The following is an 11,339-nucleotide window of genomic DNA, read 5'->3' as shown; positions in this document are numbered from 1 at the left end:
ATCCCTAACTATATCCTCAGCTCTTTCAAATCCAGACTCAAATCCTTCTTCTTTAGAAGAATCTTTACCTAACTGGATCTGTGTCTGCCCCCTTTGCTTTCCTACTGTATTCCAAACCCTTATTGCGTCGAAGCATTCAGTCAAAGTCCAACAGATCACAGAACAGCTCCTACCTTCAGGCAATCAGACTGCTACACAGCCAAGCTGCAGTGACCTTCGGCAACCACCCTGACGATCACTGCTAACTGGTCAGGCTACATGGACATCCAGTTTGAAATCCAGTTAACACTGCATGTTGCACTATTTGGACATGATGTATTGCATACGCCCTGGACATGTAGCAGAGCTATTTAAATTGAGTTTCATTTCATTCTATTTTCATTGCGCTATTATTAGGTAACATTATTTTGTAACTTTTAATTTTGTGATTTTTATTTGTATTTCCCCTTGCAGAAAAGACATTTCATTGGCAGCAACTACTGCTGCACGCTGTACTGTTGTGCTTTTGATAAACAAACTTTGATTGATTGATTCATTGTGCAATTCCGACGTCTCCCCTCATTGTGGGTTTTTTTTCTTACTGTAAAGCGATTTGACAAGCCACTTTTAAAGGCATTATCGAAAATAGATAATTATTATTATTATTATTATTATTATTATTATAACAACCCCAGCAGCTCTTGCAGCTGTGGGTGTGGGGCTCCGGGCCACGATCTTGAAGGACCCACATGCTTCACAAGACCACTTGGAGGTACCGACACGGTGCCGGTTCCGTTTAGGAAAAGACTAATGTGTCAAAGGTTACCGAGAGGAATTCGGCACATCTGGAATTGGTATCTAATTGATTAAAGGATCGAATCCAGAGGTTTCTTGAAATGATAATAATAGTCAACTTCACTGTTTATAGCGGCTTCAGTAGTAGCTTCTCAAAGCGCTTTCCAGTTAAAAGAGAAAAGCTCACGAGGAAAGGAGAGAACAGAATGAGCACAATCGAAAACAAGGGCTTACAATGCAGTAGAGGATGAAAGTACAGACGCCGGCACTAACTGAATAAATGAACTTCTTAAGAAGAAGGATTTGAGTGGGGAATGAATGCGCTCGGGGAAGGTGCTCTTCCGCTATCCTCGAGGACTGAGGTCCGGAGTTTTGGGGCGCCGCAGGAGAGATGAACTTCGAAAGAACCCCGAGAAGCGGCTCCAAGCACGTGGCTGGGTTGCTTTCTCCCATCAGCCTTTGTGTCAAGGGTTTTCTCCATCTTCTATCACTTGGGCCTCAGTCTTCACCCGCGTCCTCCAGTTCCTAACCTCACAGCTGGATCTGAGCGAGGCGGCAGGGGGGGTGTTTCATAAATACTCGAGTCCCTTCCCCTCGTCGTTTTCCCTTTTCGGAACTTAAACTCTGTTTTCGGTGCACTAGCTTACTAACTACGTCAGAATCCAGATAACTACCGCACTAATTCTATCACTCCAATCCGAGCATTTGTTCGGCTTATCTAGTTTTGCTGCCAAGAACTACAAACAATTACGTGAGACCATAATTGAGGCGTGGGGGTATAGCTCAGTGGTAGAGCATTTGACTGCAGATCAAGAGGTCCCCGGTTCAAATCCGGGTGCCCCCTGTGTCCTGATTTTCTACGTACTTCTTTTGTCTCTTTCCCCACCTATTAATACCATGTTGACAACACCAGACCTTGATGAATTATCCTTTTATTGCAACGAGGAAGTGCAAATAATTTGATCACACATAAAACACTGCAGCGAGACGAGATACCTGTACAGGTGACAAACCACTCTAGCACTGTGGGGGTATAGCTCAGGGGTAGAGCATTTGACTGCAGATCAAGAGGTCCCCGGTTCAAATCCGGGTGCCCCCTGTGTCCTGGTTTTCTTTTTTTGCTCATCTGGGTGTCTCTTGTTTCCGACCTATGAAAACCTTGCTGGCAAACTCAGTTTTTAATGAGTTGTCACTTCATGGTCACGAGGTGCTGCAAATGATATGATCCCACCTAAACCACCGTGCAGGCAGGTAGTGGACACCTGTACAGGTGAATTCACACCGACAGGTGACATAATATCCGAGAGCCTGTGGGGGTATAGCTCAGTGGTAGAGCATTTGACTGCAGATCAAGAGGTCCCCGGTTCAAATCCGGGTGCCCCCTCAACAGTTCTTAGTTTTATGTTGTTAAGTATCAATTCGCACTTGACAACGCCAATTGTTTCGTGAGTACTTGCCACATTTCAAGTCAAGAGTTGTAAATAATATGATTTCGGATACAAATCTTAAGGGGAACAGTACCTTTTAGATGAGGCAGAGACCCAAAAAGACGCCGTCTGTTCAGTGGCAGAACATTTTCTTGCCGAGTTTATTTCGTTTGTCTGTTATAATTAATAATAATTATTACTTACACTTATTGATACTCCACTCAAAGCGCTTTACAGGTAACGGGGATCCCCTCCACCACCACCAATGTGCAGCCCCCAACCGGTTGATACCTATGTTTAAATATCTTTTTAACAACCTCGGATATTTCATGCTGTCTGGTTATTTATTTTGGTCAAGTTCTGCAAATCGGATCACATTGACCCAAAAGAGACAACCAGGCATATCCACAGAAGGTTATATCTCAATAGCTCAATAGCGAGAAACGCAAACACTTCACTCCAGGGTAAAAGACACAACAAAGTACGGGTGTGTAGATTGTGTAGTTCACTGATACACCATTTGACTATAGATATAAAGGTTTTCTCTCAAGTCAAAAGTCTCCATTTTAAAATGCCGTTGACATTTTTAACAACACAACCACATCACTCAAAACCAAAAACCTTCCTAATGCAAACTTACTTCTATAATATTTTTTCACTTTTCCAGCTTTTTAGTTGACGTAAATATTGCCTCTTTGTTAATTTATATGTGTATTTCATCTCTACACATTTTCGCGGGATGGTAATTTATAGTTTAGAACCAGTTTAGTGTTTTTATACTTTAGCTGTGGCTTAGGCAACGTAGCCTATAGAATTAAAAACCAGTCGCTTGGTTTCTTTCTCTTTTGAATTACTGTGGCTCATTCTGGGTTGATTATGTGTGGAGTTACATTCAACGAGGAATCCTCCAATAAAGAAATTTGTTAAATTACTGAAATACTCGTTAATACAGTTTCAAAATGAACGTTTGCGACTCAACCTCGCCCTCTAGCGTCAAGTGAGAAGTTTTCACATCTGGTTTCTTTTTCCCGGCGTGCACCAGCGGAAGTTGAGGCTATGTGGAATGTACCATTATCATATAGGAGTGGGAGATTTTGCGTTCGATAAGTGAAAAATGTCCTAAGAAAATCAAAAATACAGGTGGCATGAAGCGAAAACGTAGAATAAAATATTACATAAAAATAACATATTTTATATTTATTTAAGTATTTAATCTGAGAGAGTGGCTGCTCTTCTATCATAGATGGGATCTCCCTGCCCTGATAATGGTAGAGCCTCGCTTGGCTCTGACTCTTTCTTTTTTCTCAAACAGCAGCAGCCATGAGGTAAGACCTCCGCGCTCTCCCCGGCATAAAACTGACAAAACCTGCCAAAATGTCTCTTCACCCCTGCCTCGGGGACGAGTGAACAGGCACGTAAGGCGATGGGGGGTGTTCGGATGCGTTTCGCGGATGACCCTGGGTCGAAAAGAATGGAAATTAACGTCCAAACGTGCTTCCGAGGCGAAATGAGGAGGCCATGTTGTGAATTCTAGGACGTTCCCCGAGCCAAGTCAGTCTCTCCGCTCGGAGTAGTACAGTTCCCAAGCCGCGACATCACCCCCAGAGAGTATTTATGAACTATGTACGGGGCCTTAGAGGTTTTTAAGAACACCTGAGTTCTTTTCATCTCGGCCTGCTAGGGGTGGCCCTTTCCGTGCCCTCGCACACATGTCCGGAGCGACGCCAGGCCCAGTCTGCCTCTGGACATCTCGCTTCGCTGGCAGTTTACGACTCGATGGCGCACTTCTGAAGGGGTTTATTTCTGGGGACTGCAGCATGATATAACTGCATACTTGTTTCCTTGTGCTTTACAGCGGCTTCCTAACTGTCGCAGTAACTAGTGGAATGAGTGCAGAGGCAGTGTTACAGGTCTGGCTTTCAAGTCGAGGTTCCAGCGATGTTAAGACATTCCCGTCATATTAGATTATTATATTTATTATTGCATATTATTAAACCTGAAAGGTTTCTGGATTTGCGGCGATGCCTTTTCTGTTCAAATCCGAGCAGCCCTGTCACTTGCCAGTCGGGGGTGTTCTCGCTGTGAAGAGGCTCCGAGCCGAGACGTGTTCCCCTGCCGGAGCGCTGTTCGGGTCAGTCTGCTGGACGCGCCGTCCAGAGGGTTTCATTCATGCAGGTCATCATGCTGCTCTGTCCCCGATTCGGCCCTCCCGCTGATTTAGCAGTAACTGATAATAATTAAGAACGCCCTCTCCCCGTCTTTTGATGAGATTGTTTAAATGAAACTGGGAGCTGGGTGGATTCCTCACAGTACCCCTCTGATCAGCTGCCAGGGCTGCTGTCGTCCAATACCGAGCTTTTCAGAAGTGAATTACTTAATTTGAAGGCTGTTACATGTTTAATGGCTTTTAAGATCAGAATAATTTCCAAGTCTAAGGTGGCCTGACATCCTCTCTTATCTAGTTTGGTTTGTATTAGGGGTGCCTGGGGAGCCACCGAGTGGTAGGTTTTGAGGGTCACCCTCGTGTCATCGATTCCTAAACTGGATTCCATTCAACTAAAAAATCGGGTGATGGGGTTAAGCTTAGAGATCCAAGACGATGCCAACACTAGCTCTGGTGGTGTGCGCTGGCAGGCTTCCAGACCTAATTGAATGAGTTTGCTTCTTGGGTTGCACAGTTCTCATGTTTTCAGCCTACATGAATCGGTTTAAGAGTGACCTATAAGATCTGCTGGATTGTGGCCACACTGGGGGGGGCAGGATCCGTGCCCCCTGCGTGTACAAATCGAGTAACCTGTAACAGTGCTCGTACTACAAGTGCTTGTTTGCCTCTGCAATTTAAAAGCAGTAATCGATCAATGTTTTCCTGTTAGATGTTGATTTCATGCTTTCAGAAAAGCAGTGTGCATTGGTACCCAGCCCTGTGACGAGAGCTCTGCCGTTCAGCACAGTGTGGTGCACACCTGCTGCTGGTACTCGCAGGGCCCAGTCTGTATCCTCCTGTCTTCTTGTTGGCTAACTGTAGAGGTGTCCAATCAGACTGCAGGCTTTCTAGTGTTGTGTGGGGGATGCTGGCCCTTACTTGGCTGTTAGGACAGAGTGCACTTCAGACACTGGGTGAAATACCCTTTCATTCATTGTCTGGCGGCTTCCTCCAGTTCAGGGTCACACAAGAGCCAGAGATTTTCTGGAATTATCGGGTACAAGGCAGGGCACACCCTGGATGGGATGCCAGTCCAGCGCAGGGCACACACAGACGCGCACTCACCCCAGAGCCAGTTATCCCAGACATTGGTTATCCAGCCAGTATGTCTTTGGAGTGTGAGGGAACATGCAAACTTCACACAGCCAGATGAAACGAACGGCACCAAATTGCTCAGACGTCTTATCTGATTACGACAGAAGATGCGCATTTCTAGAACCCGAGCAAGAGATTGTACCTCGCCTGGAGATGAGAAACATTTTATTTTTCTTCAGAATGCAGTTGGCCTTCTCGGGCGCGGGGGTTCGGTGCCGCTCGTGACTGTGTCCTTGTTCTAAGTGGGAGAATTTGCCAGATCGGTCCACTTAAACCCGGTCGTGAGGTAATGCAGAGCTGAGTTGCCCGGTGTGGTCATGCTTTCCCTGTCTCCCAGCATGCTCAGGCTCCAGAAGCGGCTGGCGTCCAGCGTCCTGCGCTGTGGCAAGAAGAAGGTGTGGCTCGACCCCAACGAGACCAACGAGATCGCCAACGCCAACTCCCGTGAGTGTCCTCCGTCACCAGTTAAACCCTCTCCCTGCCCTCCTGTCGGGCTGGTCTCCAGTTTGTTGAATGGGGATGCGAGTGGAAGATTACTTGACTTTTATCACAAGCCAGTAACCTGGTCCACTGAGGCAAAGGCACCATCCTAGACCTTTAGATCCGTTGCGAGTCCTTATTTTAATTGAGTAATTCAAGTGATGAAACTAGTTTTAACAGCTTTCAGGGGAAAATGGTTGTACTGGAATTATGTTGAACTAGTAGATGTGAATTATCGCCCTCCCTGTTGTGTCCTTGTAATCTAATTTTAATGAAAGAGTGACGAAATTGGGGAGCTAACTTTAATCTTGCCTGTATTTCAAATGCAAACATTTACAACTAGCATGTGTAATATTAAATTGGGAGATTTTTATTGTCAGCTGATGTTTTCAACCACAGTATTGGGGCTAGTTTTGTGTGTAGATAAGTTTCTCCCTTAAGTTCAACAGGGCATGTCTGGGCATGTTTTTCTGCTGATACAGTTATGGTTACATCCTGTCCTTGCCAGGTTTCAGAATCACAAGAGGTTAGAGAGATTTTAATATGCATTCAGCCCTGCAAGGACTGGTCATAATGACTTTGCTCTTTGAAGTGTTACTCTGGGGGGTAGATTTAACTGCTGTGCTGAAGTGAAAGAGTGCTGATTAACTTTTCAGAGGTGATTTTGGCTGTGCCGATTCTGAGAATAAGTGATTCTGGGATGCTGTAAATTTTCACTTATTTCCTCCAAGGTTATTGCAGCCTGAAACAGGATGTTTTTTTAACTTGTCCAGATGAGTCCTTGCATTACTGTAGTTAACTTGTCCATGTATGTGTATACATGTAGCTCTGGGATTTAATCTCTTGATAATAATTATATAATATTAGGCTGACTTGTCTTGGCAGGGTTTTGGCCTGTGATTAGCTTGTTTGGACAGCTGAGACCACGAGTTCCTTTTGGTGTCTCCATTCTCTGTGACCTTTGACCTTGGCTTGCCCGTGACCCCTCCCGTCTCCCTCCTCCAACAGGGCAGCAGATCAGGAAGCTGGTGAAGGATGGTCTGATCATCCGGAAGCCGGTGACGGTGCACTCTCGCGCCCGCTGCCGCAAGAACACGCTGGCACGCCGCAAGGGCAGGCACATGGGCATCGGTGAGTCCCGCGGGGCGGCTCCTCGGGTCAGGGCCGCAGAGCGGAACCTTGCCAAATGGACTGGGGGGCCATATCGGTTGCGTTTACTGCTGATCGTGGAAATGTGGCCACCCATTTTCCAAAAGGCTATACGCCCCTGTATTCTCTCGAGTGTGTCATGCCTTTGCGCTTCGATACATACCTTGAGCTGGAGAGCGCCCTCTGCTCTGGAGCAGAGAGCGGCTCCCGGTGTCTCTGGCGTACTTGACACTGAAGCGGAGCGTCTAGATCACGCTGTGGCTGTTCTGCAGGCGGTTCAGGATCGAGTCTGGTTGTGCCCGATGCGTCTGCGTGCGCCGTCTTGCCAGAGCCTCCGTCGCGTTGCTGTTTCCTGGCGAGGGGCCGGAGGGGTGGGTGTTGAGCCCCCCCCCCCCGTGCTGTGCTGTGCTGTGCTGATGGTGCCGTGTGCTTGCGCCCTCAGGCAAGAGAAAGGGTACGGCCAACGCCCGTATGCCCGAGAAGCTGGCCTGGATGCGCCGCATGAGGATCCTGCGCCGCCTGCTGCGCCGCTACCGCGAATCCAAGAAGATTGACCGCCACATGTGAGTGGGGCTGCGGGGGCAGGGGGGTGGGCACCAGGGCAGTCCTGGTGTGGTGTGGCTTTGTGGCGTTTGCCTGAGTAAGGCGTACCTGTCCCTCTTCCTCAAGTCAGATGAGGAAGAACCCGCTATTCCTATGTTCTGCTTCCATTAAATGGGGTTTGAAGCAATTGTTCGTGCATACAAGTGCATTTGTGCTGCAAGTGTTGGTTCCTTGCCGAGTGTCTGTTAATGTCCTGTCTGTGTTTGGGCTACCCTGACACTGTCTCCTTCCTCCCGCTGCCCCCAAATCTGTCCCTTAGGTACCACAACCTGTACCTGAAGGTCAAGGGAAACGTCTTCAAGAACAAGCGCATTCTGATGGAGCACATCCACAAGCTGAAGGCTGACAAGGCTCGCAAGAAGCTCCTGGCGTAAGTGGGCTTTCCTGGCATAGAATGTGGCCCTATCTCTTGTCTTAGGGGGGCGAGACTGTAACCCTCTGAGATCCAGACAAACTCTGACGCTGCTTGGTAATAGGACTGCAGGGACCTTGAATGTGGGCTTTTTGAGAGAGGTTCTTGTTTCATGGTGAAGATGAACATCAGCTCCTGGGGTGTCTGTCATTATCCAGTGCTGGTTTTCTATCTGCCTTGCGGTGAACACGTCCACTCTGCGTGTTGCCTGTTGGGAGCACCAGGTTGTAGGAGGTGCTTTGGATGAGAGGTCCTGACTTCTTGGTCATGAAAGATCTCACCGGCACTGCCTGCCCTGGCTGAACTCCTCTCTGGGTTTGCCCTCTGACCTCCCTTAAGTTTCACTTCGGATGAATGAACCCTAAGGGGCTTCTCACTCCTCTGCCTGATCCTCTGTGTGCTGGGACAGCTGGCACATGTTGGCTGCCACACCTTTAGTGGTGGATGTAGTGGACTTAACCCTCCTGTATGTGAAGCACACAGGATGTCGACCTGCATACAAAGTCGAAGGAGTATTATTAGCGCATGCTGTCCTTTCCTGCCCGACCCTGAACCCTCTCTCCCCTCTGCAGTGACCAGGCAGAGGCCCGGCGCTCCAAGACCAAGGAGGCCCGCAAGCGCCGTGAGGAGAGGCTCCAGGCCAAGAAGGAGGAGATCATCAAGACTCTGTCCAAGGAAGAGGAGACCAAGAAGTGAACCTTGTCCCCCATCTTTACCCTTTAATAAAGTGTACAGGAAGATCGTTGCCTCCCGAGTCTCCTTCTTGGCCAGAACCTCACAGGGAGCAGTCATCTGTAGGCGGCAAGGGGTTTTTGGCGACTTGCTCTAGGGCCCTGCGGTTGTGAAATTTAGGCCGATTTTGGTTGTGGGGATTTGTCTCCCCCTTGTGGTGAGTGATCATACCTACAGGATTTACTAGGTGTTGCGTTCCTTCAGCGCTGGTTCTCTGCTTGAATCAAAATGAAATGGGTGCCTGGGTCACTGGGATGCAAGTTAAAGCTTTTATTTTGTTGGTGGGAAGGCAGTTCATTGATCTGATCACATTTGTCCATTGGCAGTGCACTTATCACTTGGTGCATCTTTTTTTTTCCCTAACCTGTTCCAGTTGGGATACATCTGTCAAACGTGTAAGACTCGATCACATTTAAAAGAGTAAATGATTCAGATTTCTGGTTGGTTGGTTGTTCGACACCACGTATTATGTTTCGTATTAAACAGCACAACAATGGCTCACACGTGTCACCTGGTGAACAATGAACTTTGTCCTAGATGGGTAATAGGCTCTGCAGGCAGGCAAAATTAATAATATGATACGTAATGTAACACAACATGAACCCATTAACATGCAGTGTGTGTGTGAGATGTGGTGGGGGGGGGCAGCTTTAAGACTTGATTTCTAAGGATCTGGGGTTGTGCCTTGTGTGTGAAGTGGATCTATAAAATGCATGATGGCCAAATTGAAGTAAAATGATATCCAAATGAAGCAGGTCGATAGTGAGATAAAGGTATAAATTAACTGGGTAGTTCAGATTGATGCCCAGATGGAGGTAGCTGAAGCTCAGTCTGCAAGAGGAGGTCATGACAACCAGTGATCAGACTTGCCTTCTGTGCAATTTGGTATAGACGTCTGTTAGCTGTAGCCATTGTGCACTTTCCTGGCTACCTTCACTGTCCTACTCAGTCTCTTTATCGTGGATTTTCAGGTCACCCACAGCAGCCTACAGCAGTGAGTGAGAACCATCCTCTCAGGATCTAATAAATTGAGCTCAACAGCTCACCGTGGTAAATGACAAAAGAACTGTCATGTACTGCTGCTTTTGTTTTTGAAGGGTGTTGATGAGGAGCATCATGCAAGATAAGTCTACAACCTGGATGAGATGCCGGATGGTGGTAGGAGAGATGGAAACAGATGAGGTGATTAACCTAGGGCAGGGTTCTCCAGTCATACAGGTCTCCTGTGTAACATTTGGCAACACCTGTAAGATACTGACTAAAGCAATTAAGAGCAGACTGTTCAATTAAAAGAGCTCTTTGTGGGATGAAGATCAGTGAGATTTAACTCTTAAATCTCTAAATTGCCTTAACAAATCACCTGTTTTGATAGATATCCAAAAGGATATTTGAAGACGTTTGTTCTGTTTGGCCAGCAGATGGCGCCCTTGCAGCTGAGCACAGTGCTGCATGCCATTTTAGTCTCCACAGGAGTACAAACGGATCATTGCAGGCCTTCAGGCAGTAGTTCAGAACCTGCCTCTGGCAGTGTGGGACACGACGTTTTTAGTTGAAGTTAAATCTTCAAAAACACAAATTCAGCACAGGCACATAGAGGCTGCTACTTTGTTTCATCAAACCATCATCGAGTACTTTATGGTAAACTAAAAAAAGTGTGCAATTTTTAGATGCATTCTTAATTTTACTGCAAAATTCAGATCAATAACTCTCTCTCTCTTTCATTCTGTAGTTAGAACGTATCTTACGTTTCAAGAGCTCCCCTGCGTCAGTGATGTTTGATCAGGTGTGCAGGAGCAGATCTTGGGAAGCATCTGCAGTCCAGGAGAAGACCCCCTGGATTCGAGAGTGAAAGGTAAGGGTTCGTACAGGATCGCTCTCTCGCTTCCCCAGCTGAGGAGACATTGTGTTCCTTATTTCATTATTGCCTTCTACTCACTTAAAAACGAACAAACACATGCCCTTTACTGATTGTTTGCGAACAACTTTCGCGATCTGTGAGGCCTCAGTTTTTGGATATGGTACCAATCTGGGTTCCAAGGGCTGATGAGTCTGGGCTCCTTTTCTGAAGGGGTTTCGTAAGGTTCTGGTTTCGGTAGAAGCCAATCAGCAATCATGATGCGCCCAGTTGTCGGCCCTCGATAATGGCTTTTCCTGCGCTACGATCATCATGTGCAATCAGATTAGATTACTGGTAATCACTGCCTGTAAAATGAGCCAGTATAAACAGCGCAGGACAGGGCATTCACTCTGCAGGAGATGAACGGGACAGGCGTCCTCGCTTTTTGGAAAACAGGTTCTCAGGTTTTCTGTGCTCCTCATCACTGAAGATCAGGTGTTCCCATAAAAACAGACCAGCAGGGTGCTTGGCTCCACAGAAAGGCGACTGATACGAGTCAATACGATTTCTGCCCCCTACCCCAGCTCCAGCTGGACTGCATCCGAAACGCCTGGTCTCCGCAGTGCA

The 11,339-nt window shown here is 47.1% G+C and overlaps 1 protein-coding gene and 3 non-coding genes across 4 annotated transcripts; all 4 read left to right on the top strand.

The window, feature by feature from the left end:
* The first annotated feature begins 1,546 nt into the window (after positions 1 to 1,546).
* On the top strand, positions 1,547 to 1,618 carry trnac-gca (transfer RNA cysteine (anticodon GCA)). The gene has a single exon. It is a non-coding gene; the product is annotated as a tRNA-Cys (tRNA).
* A 183-nt stretch (positions 1,619 to 1,801) lies between these two features.
* On the top strand, positions 1,802 to 1,873 carry trnac-gca (transfer RNA cysteine (anticodon GCA)). Its single transcript has one exon. It is a non-coding gene; the product is annotated as a tRNA-Cys (tRNA).
* Positions 1,874 to 2,086: 213 nt separating this feature from the next.
* trnac-gca (transfer RNA cysteine (anticodon GCA)) lies at positions 2,087 to 2,158 on the top strand. Its single transcript has one exon. It is a non-coding gene; the product is annotated as a tRNA-Cys (tRNA).
* Positions 2,159 to 3,443: 1,285 nt separating this feature from the next.
* On the top strand, positions 3,444 to 8,883 carry rpl19 (ribosomal protein L19). The gene is made up of 6 exons (XM_006638220.3): positions 3,444 to 3,526; positions 5,837 to 5,943; positions 6,988 to 7,110; positions 7,571 to 7,691; positions 7,991 to 8,101; positions 8,716 to 8,883. The coding sequence occupies exons 1-6, from the start codon at positions 3,522 to 3,524 to the stop codon at positions 8,837 to 8,839; spliced, it is 591 nt and encodes a 196-aa protein (XP_006638283.2). The 5' UTR covers positions 3,444 to 3,521; the 3' UTR covers positions 8,840 to 8,883.
* The last annotated feature ends 2,456 nt before the right edge of the window (positions 8,884 to 11,339 follow it).

Source organism: Lepisosteus oculatus, chromosome 28 (assembly GCF_040954835.1).
Source record: "Lepisosteus oculatus isolate fLepOcu1 chromosome 28, fLepOcu1.hap2, whole genome shotgun sequence".
NCBI classification, from domain to species: Eukaryota; Metazoa; Chordata; class Actinopteri; order Semionotiformes; family Lepisosteidae; genus Lepisosteus; species Lepisosteus oculatus.
Note: the sequence above shows the minus strand (reverse complement) of the source record. Positions and strands in the feature narration are given on the sequence as shown.

Excerpts from the sequence above, each read along its gene's own strand:
- rpl19 (XM_006638220.3), top strand. Across the intron at positions 5,944-6,987 it reads GATCGCCAACGCCAACTCCC|GGCAGCAGATCAGGAAGCTG; the intron begins GTGAGTGTCCTC and ends CTCCTCCAACAG. Across the intron at positions 7,111-7,570 it reads GGGCAGGCACATGGGCATCG|GCAAGAGAAAGGGTACGGCC; the intron begins GTGAGTCCCGCG and ends TTGCGCCCTCAG.